The 20,010-nt window shown below is 57.7% G+C and overlaps 1 protein-coding gene across 1 annotated transcript in view; it reads right to left on the bottom strand.

The window, feature by feature from the left end:
* The window catches only part of CMIP (c-Maf inducing protein), a 239,097-nt gene that overhangs the window by 3,375 nt on the left and 215,712 nt on the right, over positions 1-20,010 (bottom strand). The window contains exons 11-19 of the mRNA XM_087419884.1: positions 13,555-13,620; positions 12,187-12,213; positions 11,839-11,887; positions 9,061-9,168; positions 6,158-6,274; positions 4,353-4,493; positions 3,510-3,557; positions 2,354-2,500; positions 1,353-1,458 (exon numbers count right to left, since the gene is read on the bottom strand). Coding sequence (XP_087276010.1) covers positions 1,353-1,458; positions 2,354-2,500; positions 3,510-3,557; positions 4,353-4,493; positions 6,158-6,274; positions 9,061-9,168; positions 11,839-11,887; positions 12,187-12,213; positions 13,555-13,620 — 809 coding nt within the window. The remainder of the gene's footprint in view (positions 1-1,352; positions 1,459-2,353; positions 2,501-3,509; positions 3,558-4,352; positions 4,494-6,157; positions 6,275-9,060; positions 9,169-11,838; positions 11,888-12,186; positions 12,214-13,554; positions 13,621-20,010) is intronic.

A 20,010-nucleotide genomic window follows, 5' to 3' on the forward strand; every position in this document is an offset into this window, starting at 1 on the left:
GGGGCACTGACTGTAGTCGCCAAGGCCCCTGTTTAAACAGGAGAGGGGTGGGGGAGGTGGAATTTCAGAAGCACAGCCAGGGGTCCACTAGGAACAGGAAGTCTATTTCAGGTATGTGCTGGTCTAAATTGGGCCTACATTCTCTCCCTGCCCTCTGAGCCTCCCTCCCTTTTGGTCCCTCTGTTGTGTCTCTCCACTGCCTGTACCCCAAAGGTCCCCAGAGCTTGAGAGCCACACCCCAGACCAGCCCCAATAGGCCAGGCCTGGCCCTTCCCCCAAGGGCACCCTGGAAGTTCTCCCGGTAGGAGCTGACTCAGGCCCTGGATTCCCGAAAGCAGACCTTAAACTTTGGTTCGTGTCAAGAGTCACAGGGGAGCCTGTTAAAGACGTGATGTCCTGGCCCACTCCTGGAGATGCTGGGCGAGGGGCTGGAGCAGGGCTCAGGAATCTGCATGGTTATCCAGGGGCCCCATCCCGCTGTGTGACTCTACTGACAGTGGCCAAGGAGCACATTTGCAGAGAAGTGGCTCCAAACCTCACCCTCTGCCCTCCTTAACCCTGTCACCTGCCCCCACCCCCTCCCAAGCCATCCAGAATCTGCCGATGACCTGGCAGGGGTCATGGCCACTGCCCAGCATGTCTTCCCCTGGCTAACTCCTACGTGTCTTGCACACTCAGCCCAGTCACCCTCCTGGGGAGCCTTCCTTGATTCCTCCCAGTGGAGGAAGGGGGCCTCTTGTCTAAACCAATGGGTGTAAAAGCAGGAAATGCAGATTCCCAGGCTCAACACCACCTAAAATTCCAGTTCAGTAGATCAAGGTTGGAGTCCAGGAATCGGCATTTCAAGGCTCCTGGAGTATTGCGTGGCTCCTTCTATCAGGGCTGTGCTTCTCAAACTTGAACATGCTTCGACTCCCCAAGCATCTTGTTAAAATGCACTTTCTGAGTCAGCGGGTCTGCGGCAGGGCCTGAGCACCTGCATTTCTAATGAGTTCCCCGTGCCGGCTGCGGCTGCTGGTTGGGGAGCATGGCAGCAACGCCCCGGAGCACTTCCCTGAACTTGGTCTCTCAGGGCTGATGGTGCCAGGAGGTATGGGCGGGGCCTTACTCATCTTCTTCCTTGTCCCCTGGACTATGAGCCCATGAGGGCGGGGAGACTTCCTCCTGGTTCGTTTCTGGCACCTAGAACGGGGCCTGGCACACAGGTGCTCAACGAACTTGTTCAATGAATAGATGACTACACCGCAGCACAGTGCAGTACACGGTGCCAAGTCAGTGCTCAGGCAAAGTCTGCTGAGTGAGTGAGTGCGTGAGGCGGCCCTCCTGCGCCCCGGCGGCCCCTCGGTACTCACAGCTGAGGGCGAGCAGGCCAGCGTCGGTGACGGGCGTCTCGCACAGGTTCAGCACCTGGAGCATGGTGAGGTGTTCCGACAGGAGCCGCAGGCCGGCGTCTCCAAACTGCAGGCACAGGACGGCTCAGCCCCGGAGACCGGCTCTGGCCTCCCCCAGGCCCCCCAAGAAATGACCCGAGGCTGGGGCAGCGGTGGAGGAAGGGGACAGGGACAGAGCCCGGCTCTGAGGCCCACGGCCCCCCACACCCCAGGGTCTGGGCTGCTCTAGCTTCTCTCCAAAGACTCAAAGGCCTCTCCTGACTGGGCTGGAATCCGGCGTCTGCCGGTGGGGTGGGGGCCAGCCCAGGGCCCTCCCCGGAGTCGGTTCTGCCATCTGTCAAGGAGGGCTCTGAACGCAGTGACTCCCGGCTGCGAGGGCGAGCTGAAGGGCCTGTCCCCCGGGTGGGACAGTGGGACGGGGAGGGGGAGCCCGGAAGGCAGACTGCTGGGAACGCCCACGTTTCTCTGCTGAAACATGAGGGCGACGGCGGGGCCTACACTTCACAGGTGTGGAGCAGAGCCCACACGCGCTGACCCCCTCAGAGCACTTGACAGCTCGATGGACACCAAGCACGGGCAGCAAGCACCGGGGTACTGCGGTCATTATGACAACCAAGAGACCCACAAGCCGCCTGCCCGCGCCCCAGGCAGATGTGTGAGACCCTGCGTCTCAGTTCTGCGTCTCGGTGACTGAGTCAGCCGGGCGCGTCCCTGCCCTGGGCCTCGGCAGCTCCAGCTGTGAAATGGGCCACTGGGCTTTGTGAGGCCCTAAACCTCCTCTGGCCTGGGGGAACTGGGCGCTGAGCTGGGGACGGGTGTGGAGTCAAGTGACCAGGCCCACGGGCTCTGGGCACAAAGGCCAGCCATGGAGGAGGGTACAGGGTGGATATGAGGCAGGGGTGCAGGGGGCAGGGAGGAGGGGTCAGGGGGCAGGGGCGGGGAGGAGGGCAGGCAGTCTGGACCTGAGTGGACCACAGGTTCAGCTGCTTGAGAGAAGGCAGTTTGATGAGGTGCTCGGCACAGGCACTGGTTACGTTGGTGAAGGCCAGACTGAGGTTCTCCAGGTTTCCGAAGGAGCCAGAGCTCAGCAGACGAGCCAAGTCTGCGTCCTGCAAACAGACGGATGGGTGGGGTCTGGGGGAGGCCAGGGGCTGCTGGGGGTTCCCCGAGACCCCGAGCCTTCCCACTCCCTCTCCCCATCACCTTTCCCTTGCCCCACAGAGAGCTGTCGCTGGGGGTGGCAAATCCCCAGGAGCTGAGGTGATGCCATGGCCCCGTGAGTTGGGCCAAGGGGGGTGTCAGGGAGGGAGGGGCTGCCTCCATGTCCCTGTGGGTGGCAGCCATTGGCGGAGGAGAAAGCCTTCAGTGCCGTGACTCACACCCTGAGTCACCCACTGGAGCGTTCCAAGGCCATGTCCCTCCCACAGGCGTGTGTGTATCTCCCGGGCAGGAGCTTGTGCCCATTTCCCACATATGAACACTGAGGCCCCTCAGTTCTACGGCCTGTGGAATACCTGAGCACTAGACTGTGAGATCCTTGAATGTAATATCCATTCTCCCTTCCATCTTAGTGATAGAATCCTTGAGTTTTAGCTGCCACCTAGCTGCCCTGAATTAAGGCTAATTTCCCAGCTAGGTGTGGCCATGTGCTAAATCTGGACAATGGGATAAAAGTAGATGTGTCAAGCAGAACTTCCATGAAGGTCCTTAAATGGAGGGGCATTTTTGTCTTTGCCTCTTCTTCCTGCTGGCTGGAATGGAGACAAGATGGCTGGAGCTTGAGCAGCCTTTTTTGGACCATGAGTTGGAAGCCTTGTGCTAAGGATAGTGGGGCAGTAGGACAAAAGGAACTAATAGCACAATGCTCAATGTATATTAGCTATTATTACCATCCTTATTAATAACTGGTAACATATTAATATCAACAATAATCTTTTTCATGTTTGGTTTCCTGCAACCTGGTTCCTTCCTGGAAAAGCCGTCCCGTCAAGTACTACAGGGTCCTTGTTTGCCTCCCCCCATCACCTCCAACAGACATGGTCTGCTGTTCCCCAGCAGGGAGGATCAACGCACCTTGTTCCCCTCACCCGGCCCTGCAGGAGAATGCAAACAACTCACTGTGGACTTGGAGGGCAGTGTGAGCCTGGTGGGTCCGCCTTTCCTTTGCTGCAACAGAAACCAGGCTGATTAGGGCCCATTCTTTTCCCTGAGCTTCCTCCCTGCACCCCCACCTCTATGAACACCACTCCTGGCACCATTTTTATTTCTTGGTGGTAGAAAGCAATGCGGTAGTTTTGGTCTCAGGGGCAGACCCCCAGACAAGGTTTCAGCGCAGGTGGTTTATTTGAGAGGTCATCACAAGACTCAGGGCAGCGGAAGGGGGAAGCGAGACCACAAAGGCCCCTGATGGAAGGAGGGGAGTGTTCAGTCCAGCCACCACTGGGGGCCTCTGGGAAACAGTGGAGTCACATCTCACCTCTCCAGGGGTGAGGGGCTGGAGTGTTTCTACACCCTCTCCCATTAGTCACTGGGTGAGGGCTGCTCCAGGAGACGGGGGGCGCGAACTCCCGCCACTTCCATCCTGCTGTGCGTGCAGGTGGACAGAGAGGCCCTGTGGCTAAGAGGTGCAGGTGCAGGCCTCTGGCGGTCAAGCCCCAGGCACTGGGATGGGAGGTGGGGATGTGGGCGGGGGGGTGGGCACAGACAGCTCTGGGGGGAGAAGACGCAGTCCTGGCCGGGCGCTGTTTAAGCTGTGAGACTTCGGGCCACTGACTTGACCTCTGTGTCTCCTTGATCACCTGGACAGTGGCAGGTGCTAACCGCGACCTCTGTGGTCTGGAGGAGGATTCAATGAGCTAGAGGCCACGCAGGTGCAAGTCACGGTGCCTGGGCTCTGCCCGCTGCACCGCAGCCGCTGTGTCAGCGGCCTGGCACGGAGCCCGGGGCCGGGCGCCGACTCACCAGCTCCCTCAGCTCCCGCTGCCGGTCGCACAGCTGCTCGTACATGCGCTTCCCCACGCGCGTGCTCTGCAGGGTCGAGATGATCTGCAGCTGGCTGTCGTGGTTGTCGATGATGTTGTACTCCAGCATCAGGCACAGGATCTGCCCGGAGCCGGGCTGCGTTACTGCCGGCCGTGACTCCGGGTGGGGCTGCCCCTTGCAGGCGTGGAGGGCCAGACGGCCCGTCCAACAGCCCCGCTCCCCCAGGAAGGGGCTGTGTAGATCAGCTTACACGCCCCGGGCGCCCCAAGGGTCTCATTTTGAAAATCAGCCACCTGCTCTCCCCTCCACGTTTCTGGCTGTGTGACATCAGACACATCACCTCCCTGCGCTGCCCATTCGTGCGATGGGCGTGTCAGTGTGCACCCGGCTGGGCGCACAGTGGGCTCCTGGTAAATGCACATCGAAAGGAGGCACGCCAGGCCCGCGAGGGTGGGTAGAGCCCGAAGACACGACGTCTTTCTACCCCTAGTGCTTCCCCTGGTGCCTCGCACACAGCCAGTGCTTGAGACGCGCGCACGGGACTGGACTGCAGCCCCTGGGACACCTGCAGTGCTGCCTCCCGGAGGGCCTCTGGCAGCGGCGTGCACCCGCCTTCCCAGCCCCTCCTGCCCGGAGCCACATGCTGCCGGCCCTGCCTCTGAGACCCCCTCTCCCATGACCTCTCACTCGCCAAGGAGAGCCCACCGGCCCAGGCCCTCACACCACCACTCGCCTGCTTCCTGTCCCCCCACGTCCCCCTGCACAGGGCAGTCAGCACCACCAACTTCAAGCTCCTCAGCAGGCCCCTCAGGGACGCAGCAGGCTCTTCGTGCACATCCAGCTGCATCGCCCCCTCGACTCACTAAGTTCTAGCCACCCTGGCCTCCTCCCTGCTCTCCCACCAAGCCTCTTCCTGCCGCAGGGCCTTGGCACATGCTGTCCCCACAGCCCAGAATGCTCTGCTCCTGCCTTCTTGCTAACTCCTCCTCAGTCCTCAAATCTCCCCATAACTCTCACTCGCACAAGAAGCTCTGGTGGTAGATTCTTTGACACTCTTCTTGCTGAGAGATGAAGGCTGATTCCTGTCCCCCTGACTGTGGGCCGGCCTTGGTGACTCACTTCCAATGGGCAGAGGTGGCAGAAGTGCTGCCACCTGACTTCTGGGGTTAAATTAGGAAAAGCGACATGGCTGTTGCCTGGTCTCTCTTTGGACAGTGGCTCTGAGAGCCCCAGGCTTCTGGGGACTTTGCGGGCAGACAGAGAGCAGGTGAGAGGTGAAGTCAGGGGCTGGGGCCGAGTGTGTGCTCCTTGCTGAGTGGGAGCACTGCGACCCCGAGGCTGCGCGCAGAGAGGCCTGCAGCCCCGGATGCTCCAGCCTCTGCCGGCCAGGGCCTCTCACCAGGGCCGGGCATGCGGTGAAGAAACCTCAAGATGACCTGGCCAGCCCCGATCTGACTTCGACCATGAGACACCCAGAGTGAGAACTGGTCCACTGAGCCCAGGCACCCCAAGATCCACAAGCAAAACAAATGAGGACTGTTGCTTTCAGCCCCCGTCTGGGGTGGTTTGTCACACAGTGTAGACGAGCAGAACAGAAACCTCCCTGATCCCGGTGACCAACAGAGCCCGCAAGGGAAATGTCTGTCTGACGGGGCCCTCGCTCCCCATAAACTCAGGGGGTGGGCCTGCACCCGCCTCCGTGTCCCCAGGTCCCGTGGCAGCTCCGGGCTCTCAGAAGGTGCTCTGTCGACATGAAGGAAGCCCCGGGGTAGCCAGCTCCTTACCTCCACCATGGTCTGGTTCCCCCGCAGCGCCAGGAGCATGCAGGGGCCCAGCTTGTTTTCTGCCAGTGACAGCAGGAACTTTTTGGTCTTGTAACAGGAGCCCATGAGGATGTGCACCTGTAAGGGGAGGCGGACCAGGTGAAGGGCAGCGACCGCGGGGCGCCGTGGCCCTTGGCGCCTGCTCCGGCATGCCGGAAGGATCACAAAACCAGAGACGTGTACCAGACCCCCCCGTGCCCTATGTGGACACCAGATCTGAAATGATCACCAGACCCTCCCGGGGATTCAAAAGACCCCTTCCTGACATGTGCTCCAACACGGACGAACCTCGAGGACGTTGTGCTAAATGAAGTGAGCCAGTCAAAAAAAGACAAATCCTGTAGAATTCCACTCACGTGAGGGACCTAGAGCAGTCAGATTCACGGAGACGGAAAGTAGAATGGTGGGTGCCGGGGGCTGGGGGAGGGGGAGTGGGGAGTTTGGTAATAGATACGGAGGAGTCTCCATTTGGGAAGATGAAAGAGTTCTGTGGATGGATGGTGGCCACGGCTGCACAACAACATGAATGTACGTAATGCCACAGAACTGTGTACTCTTTTTTTTGTGAGGAAGATCAGCCCTGAGCTAAAATCCATTGCCAATCCTTTTTGCTGGGGAAGAGTGGCCCTGGGCTAACATCCGTGCCCATCTTCCTCCACCTTATATGGGACGCCGCCACAGCATGGCTTGACAAGCGGTACGTTGGTGTGTGCTCGGGATCTGAACCTGCGAACCCCGGGCCGCTGAAGCAGAGCACGTGCACTTAACCACTATGCCACCTGGCTGGCCCCCAGAACTGTGCACTTAAAAACGGTTAAGATGGTAAAATTTATGTTATGTACATTTATCCCCCCACACAAAGCCCTGTCCCTTGCTCCCCTCAGGACTCTGCTGACATTCGCCCCTGGATTCTCAGCCCTGTTGAACCTGGTGGACATTTCTGGGCAGCCTTTGCTCGGGGGTGCACAGGCCCAGCCTCACACTTGGGACAGGGAACATTGTGGAGTCCTGCCTCCCCTTCCCAAGCCCTCTGTGAACTCCGGAGGCATTTTGAGTGATCGTCTGCCCCAGAAATCCAAGAATTGGCAAATTCTGCTCCATCTCGGGTTACGTGTGGGCACCCATTAAGAAAACCACATTTCTTTCTCGCCTATCTGGAGGTCGGGCCCAAGGGCAGGACTGGGGGCCTCTACACCTCGTTTGTTCTCCCCCGACTCCATGCAATAGCAAATGCCCTCCCGTGGTGGGAAACGGCAGCCTACTCAAGGGGACCTTTTCCGTGCCATGTGTCTCTATGGAAACGATGCACTGCCATCCCAGGGGCTGCCTGCTCTGTCCCCGTGTATGTCTTTTTCTGCTCCATCATTAACAACTCGGGCACATAAATGCAATCTCTCAGGCTGGGAAGCTGCCAGCTCCTTGAGTTCCCTCACACTCAGTCCCCGCAGCAAGCGGGGGGGGGCACCAGGCGTTGTCATGGCGAAGCCATGACATCAGAGGAGCCTCCGTGAGGATGAAAGAGAGGGGGGCGCAGGCAGGCAGGGCCAGCACTTCCAGAACACACAGGGCACTCAAAAGGGACTCGGCAGGCAGCAGGCGAGGAGTGGAGGGTGCGTACATAGGAAAAGCACCTAAAAACAAGCCCCTTTCAAGAACAGTTCTAGAGGCGGCGCCTGGAGCTGTCGTCACTGTACAAACCCTGCTGCCAAGTTCACTACGGGGGGCTTTCTGAGCCGCTCACCCTCTGAACCGGCTGCCCAGAGATGAGGACAACCGTAGCCGTCACTTCCTGACTGCGCGCTAGGCCCTGGCCGGGCGCCTGGCATCCATTATCCCATGCAATCGCCATGGTAACCCTGAGAAGCCAATCCCATGCTCCCTGTTTCACAGCCGATGAAACGGAAGCCCAGAGAGGCAAGTTACTGGCCTGAGGTCACGAAGCTGGCGCGGAGCAGAGCTGCGATCTGAACCAGGTCTGGCCCAGGCTCTCTCATGCTTGGGAACACTCCTGATGGCAGAACCGAGTTGGTGTTGGCAGCAAGTGGGCAGCTGAGGTCGCTGGCCACCTGGGGAGCATCTCCCCTCCAGGGGAGGGGAGTCTGTGCCTCCTTTCAGGAGACGGACACTCTGACGCTGGAAGAAGGGGCTGGCTCTGGACGGCACGGGTCTGGGTCAAGGGAGGGGCCTGGAGGCCCAAGGCCTGTGTGACCTCAGGCAAGCCACTGTACCTCTCTGGGCCTGTTTCAGCACAGGTGTAGTGAAGGGATAGGGTTGCCGTGAAGATTAAGAGATTGTGCACGTGAGGTGTGCCTGGCACAAAGACGTACCAGAAGTCACCACAGGTGCAGGTACTGGTTTGACCTCAGATCCCTCATTTCCATGGTGGGATGATCATCCTGACCTTGGCTTCTCACTGCAAGGATTAGATGAGCTGGCAGATCTGCAGTGCCTTCTAGAATCCCTGTGCACGTTAAGCACTCAGTCCCTTGGACTTAACACTGTCGCTACAGTTAACTGTGTGAGCTTGGGCAGTTAACGCCTCAGTCCTCAGCTGCCTTGTCTGTAAAATGGGGTAATAGTGTCACCTCCTCCCAGAGCAAGACTGAGCGAGAGCAGGAATTTCAAGCCCTTGGCTCAGCGCCTGCTCAGGTAAGAAATGAGATAGTGACACCTGTGGTCATCATCATCGTCGCTACCTTGAATCAGCATCATTAGCCTGGAAATTCCCGGGCTGGCCACGGCTGGCTCGGGCCGCTCTTCCCTGGGTCGGGAAAGGCAAAGCCAGTGTCGGGCCACAGCCCCGCTGAGGGGTCCCACACACCATGCTGAGGCCCGCGGCCCCGCTGGGGCCCCACCCCACGCACCATGCTGGCGAACAGCTCCCCGTCGTCATCGCAGGCCACGCCTCCAGGGCTGTAGAGCTGGAACCAGCCGTCCTTGCCAGCCCGCACGCTCAGCAGGCACGAGTGGACCTGCCGCAGACAAGCACAACGGTCAGACCCTCGCAGACCTGGGGGGACGGCACCCCGTATCTACATCTGCAACCGTTCAAGGCCGGACACGTCCTGCAGTAAAGGCACCTGTTTCACCTTGTCTAGCCCGGCGACTCCCAGCCTTCTACTAAATTCCATGGAAGGCCTTTTGGGAAAAGCCGTGGTCTCCATAAACCAGGAGCTCCAGCCATCAGCCACCAGCTCCGCGGGTGAGGGCTGGGCCAGCTCGGTTGGTTGCCCTGAATAAAAGCACCCTGTGGCCCAGTCGGGGGTTGGGGGGCTCCAGGAAACGGCTGACACACAGCCAGCCCCCTTTTCTCCTATGCCTTTTTTTCGGGGAGGGGGTGCATTTCTTTTTTCTCCCTTCTATCCCTGCATCTCTAACCCCTCTCTTGTTCTCTGCCCCCCTGTCTCTCTGAACTTCCGCCCTGCTCTCTCTGGGTTTCTGCTCCCTCTGCTGCGGACCCTCACCCTCCAAGTGTCTGCTTTCTTCCCTCCTTGAGTTTCCTGTCTTCACCCTCACGGGCACTGTCCCCTCTCCAGGTGTCTGTCCCCTTTGCTGGGTCTCTGTCCGCTAAGCTTTCTCTTTCTGGGACCCTGCCCCCTGCTCTAGGTCTCCTCTGCACCTCTGAGTCTCTAAGCCTCTGCCTGAGGCTCTGTCCAGGGCGGGGGGCAGTTTCAGTGCCCAAAGCACAGCTCTCCTGTGGCGCTCAACTTCCTTCCCAGGCCCTGAGTGTCAGTGTGTGGGTGGGCGTGTGTGGGTGTGTGTGCAAACACGTGTGCGTGTGTGTGTTTGGGAGGAATTCCACATCCCCCCTGGCCTCTGCTGTGACTGCAGAGAAGGAGGAAGAGGGAGGGAGGGAGGGAGGAAGGGAGAAACACAGGCCTTTGTTTCTTATCCTCCTCCGTCCTCAGAAGACAGCGGAGAGAACGGCCTCACCATTTCCTTCAGGAGAGAAGGACAATTTGCTGCCAAGAGTCACTTACTCACAGATACTCAATTGATCACGACCCACACACAAGGAAACAGAAAACAGAGGCGGTGGGGCTGGGATTTTCCCTCTGAGTTGGAAGAATATCAAATGTTAACTTATCTACTTCAAAGAAAAACAGAATCAAGAGTATGAAACTCTATTCAACAAATACAGCAAAAAATTTATAAAACAACTTTGGCTCCATTCAGGAGGGAGAAGGTGGGAGGGGAGAGAGAAGAAGAGCAAAGGAGAGAAAATCAGAGGCAGGCGCCGGCAGGCGGGGCTCCTCTAAGAGGGCTCCCCTCCCAGCGTCTCCCCTCCCAGCCCCCTGCCTCACGGATGTGCCCCGGGCTCGGATGTTCCCCGGGCTCGGAAACCTCCCTCCCAGCACTTGGCTCTGAATCTCCGCGCTGGGGAGCAGCTGGTACCACTTTTATTCTTCAACTTCAAAGTTTGTGTTTGAAATAAAGGCTCACTTTCCAGGGGAATTCTGAGAATCTGTCTTCAGCACGGCAGGGACAGCTTAGGTTTAAGAACAATGGAGACCATCACTGGTACCTGACCGTTTAAAAGCTCCCTATCTACCTTTTCTGCTTTTTCCCATCGCATCTGAGGATCGCTTTTGGAATCAGGGTTTAGAATCAGGGTGTTTTAGAACTAGATCCTTCTAGACTAGGTTTTACAGTGTGGCCTGAAGAGAACGTATTCTGGCTCCATCGAGAATGACCTGCTCCCTCCTCTGGCCATCCTCATCCTCCTGCTCCACTGGGGGTGCATGTGTCTGGGTCAGTCCCCACCTGGGAGCCAGATGCCCTCACTTCCTGGAATCTATGCACACGGAGAAGGGGGCTGTGAGCTCTTGCTCGTCTCTGCAGCCCCTCCTGGCCCAGTGAATGCTGCAGAGCTGGTTACTCACAGGCTAGGGAACCAGACTCCCTGGGTTCAAATCCTGCCTCAGCCATGTACCACTTGTGTGACCTTGGGGATGTAACTCAACTTCAGTTTTCTCATCTCTAAGATGAGGGGAGTTCTGATGTAAAATGGGGATAATGATAGAACCGACTCAAAGCGTTGTGAGGACGGAACGTGCCTGACACAGGGCGAGCGCCTGATTAGGGCTGGTTGTTGCATCATATTGATGCAGTGGGAGGAGAATGCTCTGAGTCCTTGCTCATACGCACAGACTCCGGGTGGAAGGCTGCCCTCTCCCCGAAGCCCAGCTTTCTGAGGGACAGAGTGGCCCCTCAGCGAGGCCCTTGGCCACCATGCCCGGGAAATGAAGCCCCGGCTCAGATCCCAACTCAGATTCCTTCCCTGCCTGCTGATTCACAGACCAGCAGGACCAGAGAGATCCAAACACTGTCTTGGCTCTGGCTGGAAGCCCCCGTGCCAGCCGCCTCCAAAATCAAGGCCTGTGATCCGAGGAGAAACCACCAGCCGGGGGGAAACCACCTCTGGTTAGCCCAGGTTTACAGTAAAACGCTGACATCACGGGCGGCTCAGACACTCAGGGCGGGGCTGCGCTTATACACAAGGCAAGAAGCCTTTGTAAACTGTTCCGAACACCCGTGGGTGACAAGGAGGCCCTGACAGGGCCGCAAAAGGCTCAAGAGGCCTGCACACGTCCTGCTGCAGCCCCGACAGCGTGCCTGCAAGGGAGCAAGGCAGGCCTCACCTCTTGTCGTGGGTCTTCAGCGAACCTCTGAATCACGTACTTCAGTTCCCTGAAAGAGAGGGGCGGGAGCAGAGTCATTCCTGGGGTCCTGGCTGGGGTGGACCAGGACAGGGTGGGGGTGGGGGCTGAGGAAGGGCCAGCACGGGGCAGGGGAGCTGGCGGGATCAGGAAAGGCCTGGACGGGCTTGGACACGTGTCACAGCAGAACTTCCAAGAGGCGCCATCGTTGCCTCCTAGAATGCACGTGACAGAGACCGGCGGAAGGACGGCTGGCCGCTGGGGGCTGACCTCAGCACAGAGGACGCTCGTACCGGAAGAAGGGAACGAGGGCGCTGCCCAGATACTTACTTGGTGAACTTCTCGTGTGCGAGCGCTCTGTAACAAAAGCAAAGGGAGAGGGAGGTTAGCAGGGCGCCTTCGAAACAGCATCATGATCCCAAGATCCTGCTCGGGGACCGCTAGGCTTATGTCTGATTCGGAGAATGAAGAGGAAGCTGACAATGGAACACTGACATTTTGTCCCTACTCGAAACCGCAAGACAGAGGCCTCCTTTGATGAGGCGACAGATCACAGTAATGTGAACAGACTGAGCCCCCCAGTCCCCAAACCGCCCCCAGGCCCCTCACCTGTAAACAGGAGTAGCACTAACTGGGGTGCGTGTGAGCGTGTGCCCGCGTGTTGGTACCAGGGACCCAGGTGTGTTTTTTAATTGTTCCACAATTAAGGTGTGGCTGCGCTAATTACCACCGTACATCAGAGGGACCATTCTCCAAGCGCATTGCGTCATGGGTCCACTGTCAAGTGTGTCCCCGGGGCTGCGGGGACAGCGGCTGCAACCAATGATGCCACTGCTCTTCGGAGACGCAGTGGCTCTCTGGAGTCGGATTTCTCCGGTCTCGAGTCCTGGGGGCCCCAGGGACCCGCCAGGCCAGCAAATGGGGCAATTACTGACTGTAATGTCCCCCTCGGAGAGCTGCATTTCATAAACACAGGCTCGTTAATGGGCTCCTGAGAGAGACCCCCGCTGCCTCCAGAGGCCCAGCTCCTTCACATCTATCAAAACAGCGACCTGGAGGCATTTTAGACCCTGCTTATTTAGACGAAGCCTTCTCCTCAGGCCATTATCCACCAGTTTCTCCCTATTTCCCTGTGATAAATTCAATACTGGGATAAGAGCTGGCAAGAAAGAGAGGGAGGGTCCATATCTGGCCCAATTCACTGTGGAGCAGGAGCTAATATCGTAATGGCATAATGGGCGTCATAAGAGAGATTTCAGTATATTGCTGTGCAGCATAGAGAGCAATTCCACGTGCATTATCTTCTGATTTGTACGGTGGCCCCCGGGAGAGGAGGAGGAGACAGGAGAGGGAAGCAGTACTAATCCTCCCATCTGACGCATAATAAAAACTGCCAACTCCTGAGCGAAGGCACGGGCTGGGGTGGGGTGGGGTGCGGTGGGGGCTCCGTTTGCATTCTTAGCTCAGTGAATCCTTCCAACAATGCAGTGAGGTGATTTTCCCACTTTTCAGAGGGCAGTGCCTCCCTGGGGTTCCCACACCTAAGAACCAACAACTCCATCTCCCTCAGTCATCTGCAGCGTTCCCAGGGTGACTCGGTGTGTCCCAGGACATGACTGGCCCCCGAGCTAAAGCCTTGGTGGACAACTGAGGTTCTCCTCACAGGTCGAGGGTTCCAGAGACATGTGTGGCACTTACTCTTTGGGGAATGGAATGGGTTGAAGCAAGCTGGCCAGAGACGGTCTCCAGTCATCGTAGTCCGACCTAGAAGGAGAAGGGGCAATAGTCAGGCTTGATCTGGACCAGGAGACGTTTCCAGTTTCTGGCACTCTGTCGTGGATGGGCCAAGAGGCTGGCAGAGACTCACGTGGCACCAACTGTGCTCCAGTCACGGGGCGGCTGGGAGGACAAGCAGCCAGTGTCCACAGCGTGGCCACAAGGCCTGACAGAACCTGTCCAGAGACTTCCTTAATGGCAACCAAAGGGGCTAGCTGCCCAGTTCCCGGGATTTCATCCCTCCTCACCTCTGAACCCAGGCTATGGATCGCTGTTCCTTCCATTTTTTGAACTATCGGGGTGTTACGGGCTGAGCTGTCCCCCCAACAATTCATATGTTGAAGAACTAACCCCCAGCACCTCAGAATGTGACTACATTTGGAAACAGGTCTTTAAAGAGGTAATTAAGGTAAAATGAAGTCATCTGGATGGGCCCTAATCCCATATGATTGGTGTCCTTATAGGAAGAGGAGATTAGGACACAGCCACGCACGGAGGGACAACCATGTGAGGACACAGGGAGAAGACGGCCGTCTACACGCCAAGGAGAGAGGCCTCAGGATAAACAAGCCCTGCGTGCACCTTGATTTCAGAGTTCCAGCCTCCAGAACTGTGAGACAGTACATTTGTATTGTTTAAGCACCAGTCTGTAACTCTGTTATGGCAGCCCAAGCTGACCAATGCAGGGGGCTCAGGCTGGGAATACAAAGCCATTCTCGGGCTGGCCCCGTGGCTTAGCAGTTAAGTGGGCACGCTCCGCTGCTGCCGGCCCAGGTTCGGATCCCGGGCGCGCAGCGACGCACCGCTTCTCCGGCCATGCTGAGGCTGCGTCCCACATGGAGCAACTGGAAGGATGTGCAACTATGACGTACAACTATCTACTGGGGCTTTGGGGCAAAAAAAAGGAGGAGGATTGGCAATAGACATTAGCCCAGGGCCAGTCTTCCTCAGCAAAAAGAGGAGGATTAGCATGGATGTTAGCTCAGGGCTGATCTTCCTCACAAAAAAAAAAAACAAAAAAACAAAAAACAAAGCCATTCTTATCTTTGATTGACCAGAACTGAATGGCACAGTTATAGACTGATTCATAAAAAATAAAAATTATATCTGTTTATTTGTAGTTTGGGTCAACCCTCATGATTTATCGGATACTTTTATTCTTGTGTCTAGACAATAGCCTTTTTTTCCCACAGTTACTGCTAATGACAGTAATAACAATGGTGATAATAACAAAAAAGAAAACATAACAGCAGCTATGACGTCAACACGTTGTCTGTGCACCGCATGGTACCAAGTTACCTCTGCTCACGTGCCCTCCACAGTGAAGTAACAATGACGCCTCCCTGAACAGACGAGAAAACCGAGGGTCCAAGGAATTAACTGTTCAAGCTGACACAGCTGTGTCCGATGAGAACTCAGACCCAGGCTTGTCTGATGCTGGACCCTTGGCTCTCGCCCACCCTGACAGACCGAGGCTGAGGTCTTAGGTGAGACCAGGCACCAGAGGGTCACGCCTGGCCGGCCCAGGGAGCCGAGGATGTGACAACAGGAACAATATCAGCACGATGGCTGCAATTTGCTGAGCACCCACTGTGTGTTGGGACCTGCTAGGCCGTGGAATCGGCCCCACAACGGACACGAGTCCATACTACAGCAAGGAGTCGTTAAATAACCAGCCGAGGTGACCACAGAGGTGTGTGGCCGAGAGAGGTCACCAGAAGGGGCACAGCAGCTTCTCGAGGCCGCTGTGGAGTCAGCAGGGCAGCTTCCCCTGCCAACTCCCCGGTAAGAAGCCAGGAGGGTGTGGGGAAGGGGGAAGGGCGTGTGGGGCCTCAGCGCCTTGGACTGAGGACAGACAGGCCTCCACCAGGCCCCGGAGCACCCACATGGCCCCCCTTAATACTCACAAATGCCCAGTGAGGCCCAAGTTACGACAGCCCCATTTTGCAGGGGAGGAGAACTAAGGCTCAGAGATGTGTTGTGATTCACACGGGTTGTTAACTGGTTGTTGGGGTTCGACCTCATGGGCCTCTGAGGCGTGACCCCTGCCCCCCAACCCAGTGCCTACACTGACTGCGCTTATAACCAGCCCCTCAACTTGGGGTCCCTGATCTCTCTGGGTTTGGGGACTTTGCTGAAAAGCATACCCAGAGGTAGCCAGTCCTCACCAACTGTCCCAGGCCAAGCCTGGCACTTCTGAGATCCTAGAGCTTAAACCCAGGCACCAGAGTGAGAGGGGCTGCTGGAGCAGGCCCCGCCCAAGCTGCTAACTGTCCCAGGAGCTCTGGCGCACACACACCCTGACCATAGCAGCCCCAGGAGGGGCCGTGTCTTGTCTCTGCATACCCCATGTTGGGCACTGGGCCTGGCAGATGGCGGGCGCTTGGGAGAGACTGTTGAGATGAGGACCCAGAGCACACGCAGCCGGGTTCCAGGGTTCATTCTCAAGTGACGGGGACACTGACAAATGTCTGTTCCGTGGAACAGCACACGCACGCTCAAGTGGGTGGCCTGCCTGGGGCAGGAGGCTGGAGTCTGGTATGAGGGGGTACCCGAACCCTTCATCCAATGGTCAGTGTTGGGGGGGAGGATGCTGCAGTAAGACCTCCACTGACACCTGGCACTGCCCACCAGAGGGGCCTGGGCAGAGGGATGGCCCCAGATCCCAGGCCTGATTCTTGGTCCTGTGGCCCTGGGACTCCTTTATGTTTAGAACTCAGTGTTTCTCAACCTTCTTTTCATCATCTAACCCCACCCCCAGCCCAAGGATCTTTCTTGACATTTTTTTTCTTTTTGCTGAGGAACATTTGCTCTGAGCTCACATCCGCTGCCAATCTCCCTCTTTTTGTATGTGAGCCACCGCCACAGCATGGCCACTGACAGATGAGTGGTGTAGGTCTGCGCTTGGGAACCGATCCTGGGCCACCAAAGTGGAGTGTGCCAAACTTAACCACTAGGCCACTGAGGCCGGCCCTCTCGACATTTTTTCCTGACTATTCTCCCGATAAAATGTCTATCTATTTACGTGCTGTATGTCTAGCTGCGCTTTATACCAAAAAAGAGTAAGATCGTTTCACCCCTAGCAATGTTCGCCCCCACCAACAATGCACCATTTAGATAATCTCTAGCTGAGAGCTCTCCAGTCCTGCCTTCCTCCAAATCAATGCACGACAAAGGGGCAGCCCAGAATCCTGCTCCACCCTGGAAGGTTCTGAGGAAAGACTCCCACGCTGGACACACAGAGCATCCCCAGGAAAGCCTGTGCCTCGGATGAGTTCTAACGGTGCTACGGGGGAGGTTCACCAGGTATTTACGAGGCCAGGCACCGGGCACGAACCTGCGCACTTAATCCTCAGAACAGCGGCTGGAGTAGGGAGAGGGGACACACCTGCTTCACACGTGAGGGAGGTGAGTTCAGGCAGCGAGGAGGTGCGGATCGTGGGTTCAGAGCCAGGTCCTCGGACTCCAGTGCCCGAAGCTGGGCACGTGCCCTGCACCACCCGTGGATGGCTGGGTGCAGGGAGCACGTCAGGACGTGTAGACCCCTTCCGACCCCACACCTCTGTGCCTCTTTCTGGCGGCGGGTCACCTATTTTTGCGGCCAGCTTGTCTTCCCTCTAAATGGCTCCTCTCTATCCCCCCACCCGTCACTGACTCTGACTCATGGTTTCCAGAAAATTTACAAGTAATAAGAGCAAACATCGTGGACAGTACTTGTTGAGAGCCGGGGGCTCTTCCAAGTACACACATGGATCAGCCCACGTGGTCCTCCTGGGAACCTGGGGAGAGCGATGCACTTGCCATCCCCATCAGCAGGCAAGAAAACAGTCGCGGTGAGGATACGTGCTGGCCCAAGGCCACAGCTGGGGAGAGCTGGGGCGTGACCCAGGAGCCTGTCTCTGCTGCTACCCACTGAACAACACGACATGCATGAAGACGGTAGCCCAGCTCCACCTGCAGAGGAAGCCCATTTCTGTTAATCATAAAGGGCACTTACTAGTTTTTCTTTAAAAAAATAAAATATGTTTTATGTAGAAATGGCACTAAATACAGAAAACTTGAAGGAGACTTTCAATCGCCCATAGTCTGAGTGGGTATCAGAGGCTGTGGAGCTGGGGCTGCGCCCCATGTGGCTGTGGCCTTAAGAGCAGGCACAGGCTGGGCTGGGGCAGTGACCCGGCCCGGCCCAGGGTCACTCCTGAACGCAAGGGGACGTCAACAAGCCTGTTTCACGGAACAGCGTGGGTTGCCTGTGTTCCCTGGGCACTAAGCTCAGTGGGAGGCTGAGGTCAGGGCAGGGGTCAGGCTGGAAGCCCTCTTCCTCCTGTGTCTCCCGAGCCTGGAGCTCGGCCTCCTGTCGGCTCCATCGTGGCAGCTCACAGGACCAAGCAAGGGGACGTGGGGGTGAAGAAAGAGGAAGAGGGCAGACAGACTTCCTTCCTCGCCTTGGTCCAGCCAGCTCCAAGTCTGCGGCTGGCTCCTAGCCCCAATCCAAACGCCTGGCGGTGCGACGCAGGTGTGCTGGCCAGAGGCTGGGAGGCTAGGTGCCTGGGGCTGGCCTGCCAAGGGAGGGGCGCAGGACCCCCGCGGCCAGCAGAGCACCTGCCATGAGCATCCAAAGAGCAGCGCCCACCTCAGGGTTGGAGCAGGCAGGCTGTTGTCCCGGGGGGCTGCCTCCCGCTAGCAGGCCATTCTCTCCCACCAGGCCTGGCCTGGGATGGATGGGAGAGAGCAGGCCAGGCTCAGAGAGGCCTGACTGCCCACCTCCAGGAAGGAGGAAAGAAGCCAGGCCTTCCCTGGGCTCAGGGAGGGCAGACGAGGTGCCTTAAGAGTCCCCAGGGCTTTAAGTGTTAGGCACTCAAACATTTCATCCTCATGTTAATGGGGCCAGGCTGGCCCTAGAACCCCCATTTACAGATGAGAAACGCAAGCCCAGAGAGGTCTGGACACCGAAGGTCGCAGAGCTAACGAGGGGAGAAGCTGGACGGGAACGAGGCCTTGCACACGCAGCCCAGGTCTCTGCCTCACGCTGCACTCCAGGAGCAGTTTACAGCCCAGAGGGCTGAGGACTGCTTTCTCCTGCCGGGGTGGGGGTAACACCAGGGACAAGCTGGGCAGACGAGGGGTGGGTGCGGGACAGTTCCGGGGACGTGGGCAGCCGCCTTGGCCCGGCAGAGACGCATGCACGCCTGGTGGAACTGCAACCCAACTCGACAAGTGCTGCCTAAACCCGAGCTCGGAGCTGTCTGCGGACAAGATGCTTCCTCCCAGCCACACCATTTCCTCCCCATTCATGGAATCTTCTGCACCTGCAGGGAGAACGCTGCCCTGCCTGGCGGAACAGCAGCTGACGCACCGGCCGGAGGACAGCAGGGCCCCGTGAGCCTCTGAGAAGCCAGAAGTCCCCAGCACCCGGGCCTGGGTCAGGCAGGCCTCGCCCCAACGGCTGCATGCACGTGACAGTGTCCAACCTGAAGCCCAGCTCTCTCGGGGCCACAGCCCAGAAAACACAGTGTGGTGGTGGCTCCTGGCAGTGTGGGGAGCAGGGGGGAGCTGAGGGCGAAGTGAGGCCTGGGAGACCAGTTGGAAATCCATTGGTCTTTCTAGAACACCAGGAGCGAGGCGCCTAATGCTGGCCTCGATGCTCAGAAAGGCCCAGGGTGCAAGACGGACATGTTGGGGACGCATTTCATTCCGCTTCGCTCCTGCCATGCACACACATTTAGAAATATCTGCTCCCTCTTTTAATTCCTGGCCCAGGTGAGAAGCAAGTGGCCGTTATCTCTGAAGGTAGGGACTTGGGCAAATCCCTTCCCTCTCCCTACCTGCCCCCTCACCCCACCAAGGACCTTCCAGGGCTGCAGAGCAGATCCACTGGCCTCAGATGCCCCAGGGAGCTTCGAGTTCCTACAGAGTGGCCTCGTGCCCCAGGAACTGGCATTTGATCTATCGACCCATTCATCCTTCCAGATACACACAAATACACGTACATATATGTATCTCTGCTGCTCTGCCAGCCATCATCTAGAACCCTTGCCAGAAGCCCACGGCGGAGATGCTAACGATGGAGCTAAGAGCACCTGTCCTTGTCCCCAGCCTGTGGGGCGCCAGGTGCGGGGATGAGCACTTGGCACACACCGATTCATTTAATTCTCACAGCAGCCCTGAGAACCAAAATGCATTGACGGGGATCATTACCCTTATTTCACAGCTGGGAAGCCAAGGCTTGGAGAGGTGGAGTCATTGTCCAAAATCGTACAATCACTTAAATGCTGGGGATGGAGTTTGGACCCAAGTCTGGCTGACACCCAAGCCAGTGCCCAAGGAGGTGGTCCTTCCACCCACTCTGCCTCAGGCACCCAGCTCCCGACCTGGTGT

This window comes from Ceratotherium simum, chromosome 30, assembly GCF_057802395.1.
Source record: "Ceratotherium simum simum isolate JZ-2026a chromosome 30, ASM5780239v1, whole genome shotgun sequence".
NCBI lineage: Eukaryota > Metazoa > Chordata > Mammalia > Perissodactyla > Rhinocerotidae > Ceratotherium > Ceratotherium simum.